Below are 22590 nucleotides of genomic sequence, written 5' to 3'. Positions count from 1 at the left end.
GTGCTTTTCACATAGTAGACTCAGTAAATATTCTAATCCCAGCTTTGTCGCTGGTGTGACTTTGGGTATGTTTTGACCTTACTGGTTAGTTTATTCAATAATAAAATGGAGGGTTGTAGCAGTTATATAAGTAAAGCATCAGTAGTTTTTGATATATTTAAATTTTTACATGCAGTTGATTGTGATTTTAATAAGAATGTATTGAAGACCTTCTAGTACATCTTACTATGATAGATGTTGTGTAGGGCTTTTTGGTAGTGCTTATTACTCTGATTGCTATACTTGTAGTAGTAGGAGTTTGGAAAAGAAATGGGACTATTCAACTAGTGCTTCTTGAGCATTTATATACTGCTAGGCACAAGATACAAAATGATTTAACTTCTTCTGCCAAATAGGTTCTCTCTTAGAATCCTAGATTAAGGTTTGGGAAATGCCAAAGGTTTGGGCTGGAACTGGTATGAAAAAGACTCTTTAGAGAGCAGAAACTTTCTATTGCTCACTAACCAAAATTGGGTGTAGTGTCTTAGAGCTGATACCTAACTATAAACAGATCCATAAGATATGCATATTTAAAACAGGCTGTAAATAGCCTGTCACTTTTTTGTGCTTTTTAGAATTGCAGCTATCATCTTAATTTCATGGCCCAATTTTTATTTTTTATTATTTATTTTTTTATGGTTTTTAAAAAAATTTATTCCAGAGAGAGGTTAGGAGAGGGAGAGAGAGATAGAAACATCAGTAATGAGAGAGAATCTTTGATCAGCTGTGTCCTGCACGCCCCTTACTAGGGGGATCAAGTGCTCTGACCGGGAATTGAACCATGACCTCCTGGTTCACGGGTTGACGCTCAACCACTGAGCCACACCTGCCAGGCTCATGGCCCTATTTTTGTAATGGTTATTTTTTTTCTCCTGCTGTTTTAATATATTGTATTTGTATGGAATGCAATCAAGCATGCATTTTCCTAACCATTCTAGCAAGATATCATTCCAGAGTTGCTTTCTTTCATTAAATTTTTGCCAAAATATTCTTTAAAATTAGGTTGTACACATAAAATGACTTCCCTAGCCCAGCTGGCATAGTTCAGTGGTTGAGCGTCGACCTATGAACCAGTAGGTCAGGGTTCGATTCCCATCAGGGCACATGCTCATGTTGCCGGCTCAATCCCCAGTGTGGGGCCTGCAGGAGGTAGCTGATTGATTCTCTCTCATCATTGATGTTTCTATCTCTCTCTCCCTCTCCCTTTCTCTCTGAAATGAATACAAAGATATATATTAAAAAATAATAATAATAAATAAATAAAATGACTTCCCTATTTTTCCTCTGCCAGCATCTTGATACTTACTTTCTCCAGCAACAATTGTGAATGCCTGATGAATGGGGACACACACACACACACACACACACACACTTTTTTTGAGTGATTTTGGATTTGTGAACACTGTTGTTTAGGGTAAATTTGAAGAGACTGTGTCTTTTGAGTTCTTTTAAAACCTATGTAATAAACTTTTTCTTTAACACTCATTTTAGATTATTAGAAAAGTTGCAAAGATAGTTGAGATCCCATATACCTCACACCCAATTTCCCTTATTTTTAACATCTTACATTATTGTGGTACACTTGTAACAACCAGTGAACTAATATTGATACATTACTATTAACTAGAGTTCACACTTTAGCGGGCTGGAGGGAGTTAATGGGAGAAAAAGGAGACATATGTAATACTTTCAACAATAAAGATTTTAAAAAATAAAGATCACACTTTATTTGAATTTCCTTAACTTTTAACAAATGCCCTCTCCTGTTTCAGGATGCCATCTGGGGCACCACGTGAGCCCTTAGGCTCCTTTAGACTGACAGTTTCTCAGACTTTCCTTTTTTGATGACCTTCACATGGTTAACTATATTTTAAAATTAATTAGTGATGAAATGTCTTTCTTAAATGTATTTTTATTTAAAGCTAAAGTTATTTTTTTCCTAAAGGGCGAGACGGGGGAGTTAAATCAGCTTTTAAATACAGTTAAGTCAATGCAGGAGAAGACGGTTACATTTCAGCAGGAGCGAGATCAAGTCATGTTGGCCCTGAAACAGAAACAAATGGAAAACACTGCTGTGCAGAATGAGGTATTCTTTCACTTTAAAGAAACAGCGATTCAAACACCAAGTTTAATCATTATGAAGAAAACTATAAAGATTAGCATTTACAATGAATTTCTCTCATCAGCGATTTTTTGCTTAGTCTTGCTCTAATGTGCTCTGATAGAATTTTAATCTAGAATGCATTTTGCTTCAGTTTTCAGAAGTAAAAATTGTGATCTAATCATTATGTTGTACACTTGAAACTAAATTATACCTTGATTTTTTTTAAATAAAAAGTGAAAACAAAGGCATATCTTGGATATAAGAAAATTTTTTCCAGTCATAAAATGTGGAAAAAATGAGATTTACTGAAAAAGTGGTCTGTGACAAAAATCTAATCTTTGTATAATTCCATTTTCTATCATAGCCACAGGAATGAGGTCTTACAAAAGAAGTCTTCCAAATGAATATTCCTGAAATGAAAGTCTCATTTCAGGAGACTTTTTTTCTAGCATAAATGCATCTTGCAGTATGAGAAATTAATATACAGTTAATACACTTCAATAATTGGGGGAAGATTTGATAACAGTTAGTGGCTTGTGGAGGAGGAGGGAGCATTTTATAGAAGAAAAATAAAGAAATGTCCTCTATCTAGGTTCAACATTTACGTGACAAAGAATTACGCTTAAACCAGGAACTAGAGAGATTGCGTAACCATCTTTTAGAAACAGAAGATTCCTATACCCGTGAAGCTTTGGCTGCAGAAGATAGAGAGGCTAATCTAAGAAAGAAAGTCACAGCATTGGAGGAGAAGCTAGTTTCATCCTCTAGTGCAATGGAAAATGCAAGGTAACTTTCTCCCATTTTTAGTCTTAATAGTAACACTTCTTGATTATAAGACTCAATAAGCATTTTTTATATTTTGCCTCATTTTTTTCTCACAAAATTTATTTTGTCTATTTTACAGACGAAGAAACTTAAAGAGGCTTAGTAACCTTCCTGAGGCCAGGCACAGTGTGTGGGGGTTTCACACTGGGGTCTAACTCTTAACTAGATCTGGCATTCAAAGTGAGGTTTCTTGGAATCTTAACCATTACCTAGATAATTGAATTGCTTCTCATCATTTTAGGAGTTTAGACTTAAATCCCAACTGATTCATTTAGTTTTCAAGCTCTTAAAGGATTAATTTAATTAAATTTGTGTGATTTTATTTTTAATCAAATGATCTGAGGTTGAACAAGGTTTGGCTCTAAAGGAGAGAGTAAAGGAAGTAGCAAGGTGAAGAATTAACCTGGGTCAATAAGAACTAACTCTTGGTTTCTTAAGAACTTTTGAATAACCGGGTCCCTATATATATATATATATATTATTTTTTTTTATTTTATTTTATTTTACTTTGTTATTATTAGACTTTAATGCTGTTGTCTGTGTCCATTGGTTGGGCTTATATGCATGCATACAAGTCCTTTGGTTGATCTCTCCCCCTTACCCCCACCCTCCTCTACCTTCCCTCTGAGGTTTGACGGTCTGATCGATGCTTCTCTGTCTCTGGATCTGTTTTTGTTCATCAGTTTATGTTGTTCATTATATTCTACTGAGTGAGATCATGTTATTTCTCTCAATAAAATGTCTTTTTTTTTTCTTCTTATGACAAAACATTTTATTTTTCACTTTAGGAAAACCACATAAGCCAAAAGAACATAAAGCCACAATCCCACCCACCCTCAAATAATCTTTTTTTGTGTGCCTTTATATGCTTCTATATATTTGTGTACATATTATATATTTTTTAAAGCAAACTAGAGATTATATATTCATACTGTTTTATAAACTGCTTCTATTACTTAATATGAGTATCAGTACATGTTAAGCCATGTGTTTCTGCAATATCATTTATGGCTACAGAGTGTACCATTATTTGGATTGCCATAATTTCTATAAGCCAGTCATTTATTATTGGACATGTAGAGTTTCAACTTTTCAAAATTACTAAGAGTGCTATCATATCTCAAGATTGGTATTTTTGTGTTGATGAGAAATTACTTTCTTAGCATAAATTTTTAGAAATGGAAGTTTGGTTCAATGTGGTTTTTTTTAAACTTTTGAAATGTACTGCCAAATAACCTTACAGACAAATAATGTCTATTTATATTTCCATTTAGTGACATGCACATCTTTTTTTAAAAAATTTATAAAAAATATGTTTTTATTGACTTTAAAGAGAGGGGAAGAAAGAGGGAGAGAGAGAGAGAGAAACATCCATAAGAGAGAGAAACATCTGTTGGCTGCCTCCTGCACTTCCCTTACTGGGGTTTGAGCCCCCAGCCCAGGCATGTTCCCTGAGGCTAGTCTCTGCCTTCTTTCATTTACCCTTCATAATTGCCAGAATAACCTTCATTGAGTAGAGCTGTGACCTTGTTACTCCTTTTTCCAAAATCATTAGCCTTATTTCTCACTATTATCAGCATTGCCCAAACTTTATAACTCAGTTCTTCAGATACAGCTATTTTTCTATTTCTTTCTACTTTTTTTTTAATATTCTTTCTTCTACCTGAAAGTGGGCCTGATCCCTACCAGTTTTTCTGTCAATCCCACCTATTCTTCAAATAGCATTTTCTTCATAAATGCTATTTCTTCACCCCACTCCTCAAACCCAAAACCAAACCCTGGTGTGATACTATTTCCTTTGAACCCACATAATAATTTGAGTCTTTGATAGGGCACTTCTATTTTACTTTAGGGTACAGGTAATGTTGACCCATCTTACACTTTCTCCCACCCAATGGAATGTAAGGTTACCAAGGGTAGGAATGATGTCATTTATTTTGTACCCTTCCCACAAGCATATATTCTCACACATAGTTTAATAGACATTAAATATTTTTATATAAGTAATTCAAATCTACAGACCTACCTAACAACAGTAACATGTGGTAATCTGTTAACCTCTTGAGTGACATCACAGCTCATTTAATCTTTACTATCTTTGAGTGATTTTCTAACCATCAAAATTGAATACAACTCAGGGACATTTAAGGGCAGTTTTCTCCTGTTTATCAATTTACTGCTCTTTCCACAAGAGGGTGCTACTGGGTAAAGTTTCTTCAGAGTAGCTGCTCTAAATGGACTTTGATGGGCTTCTCAAGTAAGAACTTAACTGGGTATTAAAAACCCAGGAAAGACTATTGCAATATTTTGTATGTAATAATTATACATTAAGGAAGTATATCAATGACATAAGCCTGGATAGGTGCTACATAAATCTCTTAGGGAACTCCAATTTATCACTTGGGGCAGTTGTAGGGATTATTTAATACACACAGAAAGATGATGGTAAAAAGATAATTAACTAGTAATCAGAGCAGTTAATCTCTGGGCTCACCTTAGGAAAACTGTGACTTCACCATGATTTCACATGTTAAAAGCATGGGGGTGTCATAGAATTCATTGCTCATTGGATTGGAAGCTGGACAAAATGCCTTCTAAGGGCCCTTAGAACTTACAATTTTATGATAAATTGCATCATAGAGTTGCCTGCTGTTTATAAATTTTTCTCATGGTGACAGTTCTTGTTTACGCAATGCTGTCTTTAAAAATGATTGCCATTTAGAGTCACTTTCACAAGAAGGATGGTTAAAAACAGGGAGAACAAAGATCAGAGGCACTCTTCAAGTTTCTTTAATGCAATAAAATACAGGTCACATTCATAGAGACAGAAAGTAGAATTATGGTTGCTGGGGGAACGGGGAGTTGTTGTTTAATGGGTGTGGTGTTTTGGCTTGGTAAGATGAAAAAAGTTCTGGAGATGAATGGTGGTGATGGTTGTACAATAATGTGAATGCATTTAGTGTCACTGAACTCTACACTTAAAAAAGATTAAAATGGTAAATATTATGTATATTTTAACATAATAAAAAAAGTAGGAGACTTCATCTTGTTAAAGTTATCTTAATACTATGAAGTCTAATTTGCATTTACTACACTAAAATGTACAGAAGATGTTTCATCTTGTAAAGAACCTAAATAGAAATAGTTTGACTTTTATTCTTTTTGTTTGAAGCCATCAAGCCAATTTGCAGGTAGAGTCATTGCAAGAACAATTGAATGTAGTCTCCAAGCAAAGGGATGAGACTGCCCTGCAGCTTTCTATGTCTCGGGAACAAGTAAAGCAGTATGCTCTATCACTGTCCAACCTGCAGATGGTACTAGAGCATTTCCAGCAAGGTAAGTAGTGTGGTTAGTCTCTCACTGAAGAAAAATTATCGTAGTTATTGGGAATTATGGCTTATTTCAGTGCCATTTTAGATTAGGCCTGGGGATATGGATATCTTTGAAAGATTACCCACTAGTAGGGGGGAAGATAAGTAGCCATCAACAAGTTAATTTAGACTGCTTTTATAATTAAGACTAGAGAACATAAACTATATATAGCAATTATTAAAAATTTATTTTAGTATCATGTCATGAGCTATTAAGGTAAGTGTTGGGTAACTATAAGTATAACAAAGAAAGGATGATCACGTGATAACGGGGATACAAAGGAGGAGAGAGGCACTGGTAGAAAAGATGGTTAGGTTTTGAGATATCGGTTAGAGGTTGAATCCACTTCAAAGAGGTAATCATCAGTAACTGCTGTCCTTTGAAATATTGATGAGCCTGTTCTTCGCTCTTCATCTGTACTTTGAGGTATTTATGTTTTCTAGTCCTGGTGGAAAATAATTTTTGGAGACACAATAGTGACTGGAACAGTTGGACCCTGATAACTGAATATGCTTTCTCACATCTATCTCCCATCCTCAGATTTACCCCCTTAGATCATTCACCCATCCATTTGTTTATTCATACATTCAGTAATTATTGGCAATGAATTAACTGCTAGTGAGGGCAAGTGGGTGGTTAGGGGATATGAGGCTAATGAAGCAACAGGAGTTCTAATTTTGTACCTAAGTCAAACTTTAAATTTGTACATATGTAGACCTTCAGGGCTACTCATGGTTGAAATGTTGAATTTTAAATATAAGATTTCTCTAGATCTACTCTATATAATACTAAACTGAACATGTGTACAAAGTATATGGTACTGGGGCTGTAGCGAAAGCTTTGCCAAAGAGGAAATATTTGGGTGGAGTTCTGGAGGGAGGGAAGAGTTTGCAAGATAGACAAGATGGAGAAGCAGTTAGGCAGAGGAAGCTGATCTCATTATCTTAATTCCATTAACACTATCACTCAGGCATGTGTAATTGTTGAGACATATGAAATGTTTTTGTTGAATTATTAAAATTTCAAGTAGTTTAAAATTCTAATTTTATTGCACAATTGCAAAATACTATGTAACTTTTTTCCTCTTTAGAGGAAAAAGCTATGTATTCTGCTGAACTAGAAAAGCACAAACAGCTTGGAGCTGAATGGAAGAAAAAGGCAGAAAATCTGGAAGGAAAACTGATGTCAGTACAGGTTGGTTGAAATAATTTCCCTTGTAAATATTATTTTTAATGAAGCAGTTTCTTATAGAATCTTTGTCTTGGAAATAATCTCTAAACAACTAATATATTAAATATTATTTGAGTAACTAATCTGTACCCCATAGTGTGGCATAATAGTGAACAAGATACTCAGGATTTTCCTCATGTGTCTTATAGAGTAGACACAGCAAATATGAGATGATAGGACATTTTCAGTTTTTTTGGCACAGATGAGTATTTTAGAGATCACTGAAGGGGAAAAAACAACAAATTAATCTACAATTTTAACTTTATAATTTTCTCTTTTCAACAAAATATATTGAGTACTTTATTTCACATGGATTAAATTAATGTATGTTATCCCATTAGATTTTTCTTTTGCAGAGTAATCCTTTAAATTATTTTTATCTTTATTGTTATGCTATATTTCATATATGCAAAAATCATACATACAATATAAATAAAATGAACCTTCATGAAGAGATATGACACCAAAGTGACTTGCTTTTAGATTTAGGATAAACTTTTCTAAGTCATGAATTGACGCTGGTGGAAAATAAAATTTGTTTACCTGTCATGTTGTTCAGGCACATTGATATTCCAAATAAGTAAAGCTGCATTTTCTATAAAGTTTTGAAATTATTAACTGTTAAGTGACTGTAAAACAGTATCCTATATAATAAAAGGGTAATATGCAAATTGACCCTAATGGTGGAAGAACCAGAACAACCGCTCAACCAGTCACTATGAGGTGCACTGACCACCTCTTGGTCCCTTTTCCCGGCTGGCAGGCTCTGATCGCCCAATGGCAAACGGGGAACCGGGTAGGTGGCCGGGGACGTGGGTGGCACCAGGCTCAGGGCCCCTGCCCCGCCAGTTGCCCTACACACAGAGGGCAACCCGCAGTCGGGGCGGGGCTGGTGAGCAGATGGCAACGGCCGACCTCTTGGTCCCTTCCCCCAGCAGTCAGGCTCCAATCGCCCGATGGTGAACAGGGAACCGGGGTGGGTGGCGGTGGGAGGCAGGGCCAGCTGCGAGCAGCCGGGGAAGATGGCCCTGATCGCAGGCCAGGCCTAGGGACCATACCTGTGCACGATTTTCGTGCGCCGGGCCTCTAGTTTAGATAATATGTATAAAATATAAAAATAACAATACAGCAAATACCCACATACTCACCACTCAATATAAGAAATAGAATGACACCCTTTGACATTTCTTATGCACCTTTCCTCATATCATCCCCTTCTTACCACCTTCTACTCCAAAATTTTATGTTTCTCACCCTTTGTTATTTTTTATGGTTTTAACACATAGATTTATATCTCCAAACAATACATTGTTTAGTTTTACATATTTCTGAACTCTGTATTAAGTGGAATTTAAACTGTATGTAGATTAATTTTTCTGAGACATGCTTTTTTTTTGAGACTTGCTTTTTTGCTTAGAATTATGTTCATGATTTTCAGCCATGTTACTGTGTGTTACTGTGTGCAGATGGTTCACTCTTTTTACTGCTCTATTCATTGCATAAATATATAGTTTATTTACTTATTTTATTGATAAAGTCATTTTCATTATCTGCTATGCAAACAATGTGGTTATGAACTTCCTTGTTTATATCTTCTGGTATACATATACAGGAGTTTCTATCAGGTAGGTATCTTGATTGGAATTGCTAAGCTATGGGATATATATGAGTGATTTCAACTTGACTAGATGATGGAAAATTTACTTTTTAAGATAGTTGTGCTTATGTAGTCCTTTTAGTGGTGCATAAGAGTTCTTGTTCTACATCTTTTCAGCATTTGACCTTATAAGAATATTTTCACTTTTTGCCAATGTGGGAGGGAGGAAGGGCTCTATTTTCTTATGGTTTTAGTTTGCATTTCTTTGACTACTAATGAGGTCAAGCATCTTTTAATTTTAATTAATTTATGTATGGCTTTACTTTATGTATGTATGTATGTATGTATGTATTTTATTTATTTTTTTGGAGAGAGTAAGAAAGAGAGAGAGAGAGAAAGAGAGAAACATTGGTATAAGAACCAAACATTTACTGACTGCCCCCTGCACACCAGGGGATCTAGCCCGCAACCCAGGCATGTGCCCTGACCAGGAATTGCACCATAAACATTTCAGTGCATGGGACAACATCCAAACAACTGAGCCACACTGGCCAGGGCGAGGTCAAGCATCTTTTAATGTTTATTAACCATTTATGTTTACTTTATGGTCAACTTACTAATACATTTAAAATGTATTTTATCCAACACTTTTAGTTGTTTCCATTAGGTCCAGAGTATCTAGTCTAGGGGTTCTCAAACTACGGCCCACGGGCCACATGCAAATAAAAATATTGTATTTGTTCCCGTTTTGTTTTTTTACTTCAAAATAAGATATGTGCAGTGTGCATAGGAATTTGTTCATAGTTTTTTTTTAAACTATAGTCCGGCCCTCCAACGGTCTGAGGGACAGTGAACTGGCCCCCTGTTTAAAAAGTTTGAGGACCCCTGATAGTCTGTCACACTTTTTAAATAGAAGTCAGATCTTCTTTTTAAGCTAGGTGGTTTTTTTCAAATTTAAAGTGTAACATATATTTAGAAAAAGAATAAAATAAAATGGAAGAAACTAAAGAGGGAATTAGTAAAGATAAAAGCTAAAATTAATGAAATATAAACCAAACAATAGTAGAAAGAGTAACAAAATCTAAATATTAATTTTTGAAAACATCTTAATGTAGTTTTAAGCTTTAATAATTTCTTAAATATAAACAAAATGAGATTTTAAAAAGATTACTTGAAAACATACTTTACACTAAACTTAGTTTTGTGCATTTTGAATATTAAATTTTTAATGTGTGAACACTTGTGTTCACACACATATATATATGCATTGATATATATGCTGTACACACCTGTGAGATTTATTATAAGAATTGGCATTTTGATTGTGTGGGCTGGCTAAGCAAGTAAAAAATTAGTAGGCCTGGCAGTCAAAATGGGAAGGTCACAAAATAGGCAGGCCAGATAGAACTCATAGACATGGGCCAAAGCTGTTGTCTACAGGTGCTCAGGAAGGAACATCACCAGCGGGATGGACTCCATGGGCAGCTGTCCACAGAAGGAATTCCTCCTCTTTTGGGGGGAAGCCTCTGGCCTGCTTTCAATGACTTTCAACTGGTTCAATCAGGCCCACCCTGATTATCCAGGATAATGTGCCTTTCCTAAATTAAACTGATTAGAAACTTTGACTATATTTGTAAGATACCTTAACAGCAACATCTAGATTATATTTGATAGAAAACAGGGGATTATAGCCTATCCAAGATGACACACCAAAAAAGGTATCACGTTCTGATTCAAGATGGTAAAATTTGACTGAAATTTACACAAGTGAATACTTTAGAATAGCTAAGAAAATTGTGTAAAGAAACAATAGTAAGGAGGGACTTTCTTACTAAATATCAAAATAGAGCCATAAATCAGTATTATATTGACTAGAGTAGTAGAATAGGTGGAAAATTCAGAAACAGAGCTCAAGATATATTTGAGAAATTAAAACTAAACCCTAAGCTAAACTAATTTCAGTTTAATGGGGAAAGGGTAGATTATCTAATAAATGATATGGCTACAACTGCTTCTGTATGGAACAAAATAAAATTGGACTCCTATCTCATACCATATACAAAATTAAATTCCAATTGTATTAAAGCAAGGACGCTCACCTGGGAGTGGTACTGAAAGTCTGGGGGTTATTAGAGTGACTACATGGTTCTCTGGCATTTAGTGGCCAAAGGCCAAGAATATTGAAAGTACTCCCATTGAGAAACATTATTTTAAAGATGCAAATATTTTTAAAAATATTAAATTTCTTGTAAGAAAATCTAAAAGATCACATGTATGTAAAGAGGTTTTCACAGAAGAGCAGATCTAGCTGTCCTGTAATCATGAAAAAACACTCAAATTCACTAGTAGTTTGGGAAATAAAAAGTAATAATGAAACATCACTTTATACTTATCAGGCTTACAAAAATTAAAAAGAACATTTGTTGCTATCTTTCTTGACTTTCTGTATCTGCTTTTTGTAGCTTTTATTCAGTACTGTCACTTTTTTTTTTTAACTTTTGTCACCATGTTGTCTTTTTTGTAGTGGTCTTTTTCTGATTAGCTCCTCTTAACACAGTATTGTGTTGTATAGTGTGGGTTCTGTCTTTGACACTTAGTTGCTTCATCTTGCCCAAGGTCATCAGCTGAAATGAAAAGTGTTGATTGACTCTAAGAAGTCTTCTAGCCCTGTGTTGGTGAAATAGTTTTTATATGCTGCTTTTTATTTTTTAAATATGTATGTATATATGTATGTATGTGCCCTGACCAGAGATTGAGCCAGCAACCTTGGCTTATTGGGATTATGCTCTAACCAACTCAGCTATCTGGCCAGGGCTTTACTTGCTACTTTTTTTTTTTGGTTTGGGTTTTTTGTTTTGTTTTGTTACTCCTCACCTGAGCATATTTTTCCATTGATTGTTAGAGAGGGTGGGAGGGAGGGGAAGAGACAGAGAGAAACATGGATGTAAGAGAGACACATTGTTTGGTTGCTTCCCTCTGCCCTTGACTGGAAGTGAACCCACAACCCTTCAGTCTGCAGGCTGATACTCTATCCACTGAGCCAAACTGGCTAGGGCTACCTGCTACTTTTTAATGAACTTTTCTTCCTCAGGAACGTTTGGATGAAGCAAATGCTGCGTTGGATTCAGCATCAAGACTCACAGAGCAATTAGATTTAAAGGAAGAACAAATTGAACAACTTAAAAAACAAAGTAAGTTTTTTTTTCCCTTTTCCTTTTTTTCTTTTTACTACAAACTAGTATTGAATCAATTGTAACCTTCTCCTGTGCATTGATACTGTTGAGTGAGACCAGCTTCCTTTGGTGGGTGACTTCCATTTCCATCACCCATTAACCAGTTTGCTTCCGTTTGAATATGGTCCTGTGAAATCAGACTCATAAATTGGCCCTGGCTGTCCAGTTAGTTTTCCTTGGTATTGAGGCAGTCCAGTTGTGTGGGCTTGACCCTGTTGACCATCAAGGGGATTAATTTGATTTACCTGATTTTTGTTTATGACTTTTCCCTAATCAGTCTGTGTTCATGCTACTTAAAGCCATCTGATGTGTTAGAGAGTGCAATATCATCAAGTAAAAGTAACTTTTTGTGTAAGGAATGGGCATAAATAGCTTTTTATGATTATAGATGGTGCTTTACATAACGGCCACTCATGTATTTTTTGATGCTTGTAAGGTTTCTCATAAGCCTTGTCAGTTCACTAAGTTGAGTCCTGTGCTTAGTATTATGAATTGGGTCTCAGAAAATCAGGTGGTTCCTAAGTGCTTTGTTGAATCTAACTTCTAACAAGTATGGCAGGTCCTCATTTAATCTCTGATTTAAGGGTCCCCAGGAAGTTGAAGCTATTCTAGGGTTGCATTTAGTAGGTAACGATGTAAGATTGTCTAAAGGTGATAAAGGAATCTAGAAATGCAGCAACTTTAGTGTCTGGGTTAGTCATAGTAGCACCAAAGCACATAATTAACTTTACTCTTGGCCAAAGTTCATGTATCACCTAAAATAAAATAGAAATTAGAAACAGGCAGAACTAGGAGATGGCACAGCAGAGATGCTGTCAGACAACAGAAACAGTGACTTGGAGGCTAAGGAGGCAAGCAGACAAGAACCTCTGAAACATGGATACCAAAGGACAAGCCAGAGTAGGTGGGCCTAAATCCAGCAAGAGTTGGAGATAAGAGATTTTTAGGAATACAAAAATAATAAGGTGGATCAAGTGAGGCAATTCCTCTCGAGATAACTTCATTTGGAGGCAGATTACTGGCCAACTAAAAGTCCTCCGTTTACTTTGTAGGACTTGGCTAGCCTGGGAATTGTAAATGTCTTAGAGGGCCTGGAAACTGGCAGCAAGCACACAGTTTTATATTGAGTACCATGGATATTTTATAGAACATTTACTGTATATTAAGTCTTATTTCTTTTACTCTTCACAGCAACTTTAAAGTAGGTAGTATTAGTTGCATTTTATAAGTTAAAGAAGCTGAAATTTGAACTCTGATGTTTTACCTTTGGCCAAAGTTCATGTTCTTTTCATGTTACATCTTTCTTCCTGTCAGGAAAATGGCTTTTTATAGACTGACTTATATTTGTTCTGTATATCTCCATCTCCTTTGAGGAAGGACAGTATCCTCTCTGTTGTACCCTCAATGTTGAAATGGTTGCTCTTATCTGGAGAGAGTATTTATTGGGAAAATTAGGTTGAAGGCTATTAGTGCAGCTACAGCATTATCTGGAAGACATGAGCAACTCAGAGGGGACACACTGGCACCCAAGGGATTAGCCAGAGAATTGCTGTCTTAGGGTAGGGCTGACTAATGGAGGTGAAAAGCAGTATTCTGAACCAACTCCTTGGTCTGTGACAGCTCAGTGTTGTATGTCATGCTATTAGAATGTCTGAAGCCACATCCCCTTTTAGACATCTACCTGAGTTATTCTTATCAGAGTTGATAAATATCAGAATTCCTGCACTACTTAGTACTTATTCAGGCACCCATTTAAGCTCTAAGTAGTAGTAGAATATTTTCAGATTTTGGTTATAAATGACAAGGCTTAAGTGGCCTACATCCCTATTCATGTAAAAAAAATTACAATTAATATTCATTGTAAATGTGAAGTAGCTTCGGACTTATTTTGTGGAGTCAATATTAGCTGTATAAAAAGCCCTAATTATGCTTATACAACTGATATTTGAAAGGGCAGGCAAAAGGCCAGTACTGCATAGACAGGAAGTAGGGAGTAGAGAGAGTTCTCTTATGCCTTTAAGCTATTCTTGCCATTTACAATCTCCTTAGTGTTCTGTTTTCTTTTATTACCTAAGTGCTTGATATTGCTTTTATATCTCTAAACCCAAATGTGATTTTATTTTCTCAAAGCTACACTCTTGATTTGATAATATAAATAAAACTTTGATTGGCTTGGTTGTTTCAAAAGAATCATTGTATATTTTCTTTCATAGATCATTAAGTACTTTAAATGTTGATTGATGTTGTAATACTGTACTTTATTTTTAACACAAAACTTGGCCAGACAGCAAAAATATTTGCCAGGAGAAACAATTTTGAAAAGGACAGATTGGCTTTTGTTGCAAGAAAGTACATAGAGACTTGAATCGTAGAGGCAAAGTATTGTTTTATTTCTAAGCATATGTGGACTGATGATTAGTTGATATGCAGTTTCAACATTTAAACAATATTAGGAAACTCATTTTAAAAAGTGATATTTTATTCAAAATGCTGATTATGTCATTGCTACCAGAAATGAGATGATTCAGTCTAGTCAAACATGAAAAGGGAGCTATTGTATACAATACCAGGATTAAAACAGTAATTGTTGATGATTTCTATCATTCTTAGAATACGTAATTGTTAGTGCCAGGTACGTGTAACTGCTTGTGAGTTCAGGCTCTGGGTGGAAAGTATGAAGATGCCTTATGAGGCATTAAATACTTAATGACAACCAACTACTTGGCTTCCTTTTTGATGCTGTGTGAGAGACTAGATAGGATTCCTTTTTTCATGGAAGTGACACAGAGCATAGATACACCATAGGTTCATAATTTCAGACAGTGGTGCACAACAGTGCTCCTAAGACAGTACATATTTAGTTCCTCAAGAATCCCATTAAGGGGCAGGAACTGGGAAGGAACTTGAGCAGAGCCCCAAACCCTGGGCTTTCACCTTGACAGTGTGAGAACTTCTCTCTTGTCCCCTACCCCCTAAGGGAAAGTAACAGTGAAAGAAAACCCTAAGATGATAGTGGTGCTGCTGTACTTTAATAGATAATGTTGGCTCGTAGAAGATTTAGTGCTTTCCTTCCTTTTAGAAACTATTCTTTCAACATTTTACCTGAAAGTATTCTTTTTTCTTTCTTTTCTTTTCTTTCCTTTTTTTCTTTCCTTCCTTCCTTCTTTTTTTTTTTTTTGGTTAATCCTTACCCAAGGATATTTTTCCAATGATTTTAGAGAGTATGGAAGGGAGGAGAGAAACAGAGAGAGAAACATTGATGTGAGAGAGACACATCAATTGGTTGCCTCCCACACACGCCCCTAACTGGGGCAGGGATCAAGCCTGCAACCAAGGTACATGCTTTTGAATGGAATTGAACCTGGGGTCAGCGCTCTATCCACTGAGCCAAACTGGCCAGGGCTGAAAGTATTCTTTTTCAATATACAGTTGGTCCTTGGGTTACATCAGAGATCCGATCCTACATCGCGACGTAACGCGATTTTCGCCGTATGTCGGAACCCACCTACATGAGCACCTACGTCACTCACATGGAGCACACACACAGCAGTAATGAGGTGAAACAGTAAAAAAATTTTAAAAGAAAGATAACAATTCCTGACCTTAAAAAAACAAACAAAACAATTCCTGACCTTTACTTGTGGTAAATAAATAATAAAAAACATAAAGCACATATGTACATACGTTGAAATGACGGAACTTTTTTTTTATAAATAAATGGGAGATGGCGATGTAACCACTAAACGACGTACGTCGAGTCCAACATAACCCAAGGACCGTCTGTAGTTCCAAAGACTTATTTCACATGTCATCTTATTTTTTATTGATTTTTTTTAATGAAACAGGTAAGTCAGTGTCATTCATTAATTATTCTGAGTTGATCAGAGTTCATAATTTCCATGGAATTGGTATTCATGGGAAAACACTCAACTATGGAAACCTAGACTACAGTGGAACCATTGAAAGATGTGTTATCTTGCTGTGTTTATGGCCAGCTTGGACATTTTTCTTTTCCTTCTTTCACATCTTGTTCTTTACCATCATTCTTAAAAAATAAATTCCTGCTTAAATGAAGATGATGGGATAAAATTGAAATGGAAAGAACAAAATCATTTTTGTTTTAATAACTAATTATTCAAAAGGGTGGTGAATTTAGTGGTACATAAAGAAAAGTAAGTTTTCATAAACAGTGCAAGTTTAGATTCTACATTGGTAAAATCTTTTAGCCTGTCTGCTAGTTTATACCCATATTTTAAAGGGATCCAGAACTGGTTTTTGTTGTGTGTGTGTGTGTGTGTGTGTGTGTGTGTTTGTGTTTTTTTTTAGGGAATGTTTGGTCACTGCTTTTTAAAAAAGTCTTCTGTGAGTTGAGAATGGAAAATTTTCTTAGAGTGTTTTTTAAAGAAAATCTAGAAGAATGTAAAAATGAGACCCAGTAAACCTGCTTTAGTATGAAGTATAAAAACATGAGTTAAAACTACAAATATAAGAGAAGTTTACAATATTTTTTATGGAACTACGTTTTGGGTGCTGGATGGTAGAGTTTTTATTTTAAATAAAGACATTCCGTTTTCCAAGACATGATTTATATAAGAAAACATATAATGTCCTGTTGAACACAGGCCAAATACATTCCCAGACGCTTTGTTACCCAAACCTTTTGAGGGATTTCTTTATAGATGTTTTTGGCAGAAGTGGTGATTTTAGAGGAAACATATAAGAAATACCAGATGCAGTTTTCTGAATTGCCATAAATGGTTAAAAAAGTTATTTGTGACGATATAAACATCTGGGTATATACTACACAATGCCAAAATTTTAGTTGAGAAAAAAGTTTATATCAGTTAGATAAATAATTAAGCCCTTTTCAATTTAATGGTTATATTTTTACATGTGTTTTATTAATTCTTATAAAGGAAAAAGTTAATTTTGTAGAGATGAGTGTTTTGAATTAATGTTTTGTGTATTTTCCCTCATATGGATGAATAATTCAGAACATAAATCATTTATTCCTTTTGTTCAGTGTTCTGTTCTTCCCAGATAGTCTCCCCTCCCAGAGAAAAATCACTCATTTATTAATAAAAAATTCATTGTTTTCTGTTGTGTACCAAGCACTAAAATAGGCACTAGAGATACAAAGATAAGGGACAGGGTCCTACCTTCAGGAAGTGTACTGTCAGGCAAGAAGGGGAAGGCTACATGTAATCACATATAGGCAACAAATTGTTTACAAAGGAATGAGCAATCCATTATGCTTGGTAATAGTGGTATGAAAGGGTAGGAAAGACTAGTGAAGGGTGTACTTGACCTCACTTGAATGATGAATACGTATAGCTAAGCCAACAGGGAGTTGGGGAAGAACATTCTTTTTTTTTTTTTTAATATATTTTTATTGATTTCAGAGAGGAAGGGAGATGGAGAGAGAGATAGAAACATCAGTGATCATTGATGTTTCTATGATGAGAGAGAATCATTGATCAGCTGCCTCCTGCACCGCCCCCCCCCTACTTGGGATTGAGCCCACAACCCAGGTATATGCCCTTGACCGGAATTGAATCCATGACCCTTCAGTCCTCAGGCCAACGCTCTATCCACTGAGCCAAACAGGCTAGGGCGGGGGAAGAACATTCTAGCCAGAGGGAGGAATTCATGTGAAGCTATGTGACATATCTGGAAACTGGCTGAAGATCTGGTGAACTGGTAATGACTAAAGGAGTGAGTGTGTGTGTGTGTGTGTGTGTGTGTGTGTGTGTGTGGTGAGTGCGCTAGTGGACAGAGGTGGAAGTGGGTTGCTATGTGAAGAAATAATCTTAAGTGTGGATCACAAACACAAATTGTAAACTGAGGCCCAAATTATGATAGGAAAGAGCAAATAGGACTGAGACTATGGTGAATTGGAGAGTTTCTTAGAGGGGGCAGGAAATGCTCAGCTCCACTCAGCTGTTGCCACGCAGGAATGTGGGCCAGTGTTGGTAGATCTTCAGCTCTTTCAAAGAGACACTGGGAATGTAGACTTTAATGTGAAATATTTCATTTTTTTATTGTGACACCTATTTCAATTTTTTCTAAAAACCCTGTGTGGGCTGAACATAACCTTTTGGAGTCAGAGTTACTCTGTACTGATTGCAACAGGGAGCTTTCAGGAATGAGGTGAGGTCCAGTCTGCAGCTTAGAAAGCCTTTTGTCATTGGTATATTTTCTATAGTGATAATGATATTCAGTAAGTGGCAAAATTATTATGATGACTTTACTTTTCTTTGACAAAATTGCCTTCCTTTTTGGGGGACATATCTGGGCTATGTGAAGCTTTACAAGTTAAATATAATTTGACTCACATTAAAAATGTTTTGATATGGAAAGTACAGTACAAATTATCAGATTTCATACTGAAGGATTGTAGAGAGTATAAATTTGATCTGGTCACATTAAAAATTTATATAAAATATCTTTCAAATGCACATAGTAACTCTAATTTAACTGTACAAATAATCCAGAAGACCTCGACTTTGCTATTTCAGTTAAATTACTGATTCTGATCTAGTAATAATTATAATTATGGAAAAAGAAAATATTCAGCATGTACTCTACCCCTTAAAATTCTGTCTGATATGGTTGAAAGAATTGAGTTAAAAGACAAAGCAAATCTGTCTTCAAATATAAATAAATTATAAAATGCCCTTTTTTTTTTCTTTTTAATCCTCACTGGAGGACACGCTTTAGAGAGAGATGGGGGTGGGGTGGGGGGAGAGAAACATCAATCGGTTGTCCTCTGTATACACCCCTACTGAGGATTGAACCCCCAACCCAAGTATGTGCCCCGACAAGGAATCGAACCGTCCATCTTCCAGTGCGTGGGATTGACGCTTCAACTAACTGAGCCACTCCGACCAAGCTTTTAAAAATCTGATTTGGTGCTATAATGAAAATGATCTTGTATAAGTTGAAATTCTGTAATGAAAAAGTAGCTAATTTCTAGCTTTTGCTTTGATTATATTTAATTAAATGAAAAGGCTAAATTTCCTTATATCAGCTTTAATGTATTAGATTTAAATTTATTTTTTAGGTAGCCAGTGCAAGTAAGACACAAGACCCAGTTTATTTACTGAAATATCTATAAGTAGAATCATCTTTTTAACATTTTTTCTACCTTCTTTTGATTCCTTTGCCTTGGTTTATAAAGATGACAAGGCAGATGGAGGGAAAATATCAATGTTAATGTTAACCAAAGTGATATATATTATTGATATTGGTTAGGGCTAGATGGAGAGATGATATTTTAAGAAATCAGATAAATGAGTACTAATGCTTTATATATAGCACTTTTCTGTTTAGAAAAGTCACATTTAATCACTCAGACTCTCTAAAAATCCTCGGAGATAAACATGTTCTTTTTATAAAATAGGCAACAAACTCTGACCCTGGTGACAGAACCATGATTCATACCCAAGTCTTGTGACAGGACCGTAATTCATATGCAGGTCTTCTGACGCTCAAGTCCTGCTCCAACCACCATTCTCTTCTTAGTCAGGTGACTGTTAAAACACTGACTTGAGTCTAGTCCAAGAGAGCTTAGTCATGAGTAGCCAAATGACTTTGTGACTTAATTTTATGATGTTCTCTGAAGACAATGTTACTAATCATAAATAAAATGTAAAGTTATGATGTGCTAATCTGTTGTAGTCAGTTGCATTTTGTGTTCAGTTTTGATTTTAAATCAAGTGGTGAAGGTCATGGTGCCATCTCTAGGCATTACCGAGAAGAGGCTCTGATGTGGCAGGTTTTAGGGTGTCATCTTTTCAGAGTAACTCTCCCCTAAATCTCAGACTAAAACTAGACTATTGCTCAACCTGAAAGTGTACCTACTGCCTTCTCTCTCTCTCTCTCTCTCTCTTTTTAACTTCCAAAGTATTTTTTTGGCATGTATTTCACAGGGATATTGTATTTGGCTAAAAACCCATTTCTGAATAACCATGTTTTTGCCTGCCCATATAAATACAGTTCTGATTTCAAATTGTGGTTTGAGTTAGTGTTCAGTTTTTGTGGAGAAATATTCAGAATCTCTGATGGGAGGAGATCAGGGTGCCTGGAGAGAAAGACAGTCTGTAGGGACCTTGGAAGTCTGTGCTTTTCTAAACCTTTCCTAGTTCATACCAGCCTTCCAGCCTCTTCCCCCAAATTCTGAAGTTTTTATCTGGACTCAAATATCAGAACACATTTAAACTACTGCTTGGATTTGAAACAGCCCTGTGATGCCTACAAGGAAATGCAGCTGTCAGTTCTCCATCACATTAGCTCAGGACTAGCTTGGATTCTGATAGTGAGTGTAAGAAATGTTTACCCTGATATTTTGGCTTTAAGGACGCTTTGACCCTATCTTTCAGAACACAGATTTTTATCAATTTTATAACAACATTAATGAATTTTCATTAAGAAAAAATTTTTGACAAAAACTCTAAGACAAATTTCTTGATCAGTTTTTCATAGAGCGAAGTTATATTTTTCTAATTTACCTTAGTAAAATCATTTTTATCAGAATCTGCTCTTTGCTTTGTGAATTTTACTCTGAGTATGTCTATCATTCAGTTTTATCTTTTATTTTTAAATAAGAGACAGTCTGTATAGTGGTTATATCCTGGTTATGCTCCAAAGCAGTGCTGTCAAAAAATAATGCAAGCCACACGTATAATTTAAAATTTCTTAGTAATCACATTAAAAAGGTAATTAATTTTAGTACTATGTTTTATGTAACTCGATATGTCAGGAATATCATTTTGACGTGTAATCAATATAAAAATTACTAATTTTAGAAGAAAGTAGATAGGAGAAGGGAATCCTGGAGAGGAAGGAAGGGTAGGGTCAGTATAAGTTTGATCTTTTCTCTGCTACCTCTAGAGCTTCACCTTGGGGAGGAGAGAAAGCAAAGACTGCGCCCATCTTGACTCTGGCTCTGGTTTTAGCTCGTGAGTGGAATGGTTAATTCACAATGGTTAAGTTACTTCTGTTTTTCCTCTGAATAGTTGAGAGTTCTATTTATATTCAGAATGTAGTACTAGAAAAGCCCAAAGAACACCATGTGTTCATAGTATATATGTGCACATTAAGAATCCAAAATGTCTTTTGCTGGCTCCAGCTTTAATAATAGTCTTGTGTGTATTCGTTCTCTCTCTCTCTCTCTCTCTCTCTCTTTCTCTCTCTTCTCTTTCTCTTTCTCTCTCTCTCTCTCTCTCTCTCCTTTTCCCCCCTTCTCTCCAAGATTAAATTTCTTACTGGAAAGAAAGAAAACTGTAGTAAATTTTCCGAGCACAAACCTCACTTTTATAATATGGTTATGGCAACCATCTCTATTTTGGTAAAGTTAGCCTATTATATGAATTACATTTTGCAATTTAGAAAACCCATAAGGCATTGCAAACAGTTAAACTGGATATTTTCTATATATATTTAGTGCTATATGTAAATCTGAAGTTTAGTCATTGTCCCGACAGATGAAAACAGAAAGCAAATGGACTTGGCTCAATCTGTAAGTTCAGAGGAAACTTCTTTGAGGAAGTGACCTGGGAACTAAGACATGAAGGGTGGCAAGGGGGTTAATAGGTAGTGCCAATGGAAAAGAGCTTTTCAGGCAGACAAAAATCATTTACAGAAGTCTTGCAGTGGGCATTGGAAGTCCAGAATAAACCATACTTTTAAAATATATATATTTTATTGCTTTCAGAGAGGAAGGGAGAGGAAGAGAGAGATACAAACATCAATGATGAGAGAGAATCATTGATTGGCTGATTCCTGCACATTCCACACTGAAGATTGAGCCTGAAGCCTGGACATATGTGCCCTGACTGGGACTCTATTTCAGTTAAATTAGATTTAACTAATTTAAAAGCCATACTTTTATAGTCAATAGGTTTTCAACAGGAGTGCCAAAAGAATAGTTTTCAACACATGGTACTAGGACAACGATTTCCACATACACAAGAACAAAGTTGGACCCCTACCTTACACCATGCACAAAAATAACTCAAAATGGGCCATAGACCTACATTTTAGAGTTAAAACTATAAAAGTCTTAGAACAAAACATTGTACTAAATCTTTTTCCACATACACAAGAACAAAGTTGGACCCCTACCTTAACACCATGCACAAAAATAACTCAAAATGGGTCATAGACCTACATTTTAGAGTTAAAACTGT

At 35.6% G+C, this 22590-nt stretch overlaps 1 protein-coding gene across 3 annotated transcripts in view; it reads left to right on the top strand.

The window, feature by feature from the left end:
- Window positions 1-22590, top strand: part of TRIP11 (thyroid hormone receptor interactor 11) — a 65208-nt gene that overhangs the window by 30424 nt on the left and 12194 nt on the right. For all 3 annotated transcript variants that reach the window (XM_005871201.2, XM_005871200.2, XM_014543688.1), the window contains exons 12-16: window positions 1985-2125; window positions 2736-2929; window positions 6141-6304; window positions 7431-7534; window positions 12259-12358. In XM_005871201.2, coding sequence (XP_005871263.1) covers window positions 1985-2125; window positions 2736-2929; window positions 6141-6304; window positions 7431-7534; window positions 12259-12358 — 703 coding nt within the window. The remainder of the gene's footprint in view (window positions 1-1984; window positions 2126-2735; window positions 2930-6140; window positions 6305-7430; window positions 7535-12258; window positions 12359-22590) is intronic.

This window comes from Myotis brandtii, unplaced genomic scaffold (genome assembly GCF_000412655.1).
Source record: "Myotis brandtii unplaced genomic scaffold, ASM41265v1 scaffold332, whole genome shotgun sequence".
Taxonomy (NCBI): Eukaryota; Metazoa; Chordata; class Mammalia; order Chiroptera; family Vespertilionidae; genus Myotis; species Myotis brandtii.
Note: the sequence above shows the minus strand (reverse complement) of the source record. Positions and strands in the feature narration are given on the sequence as shown.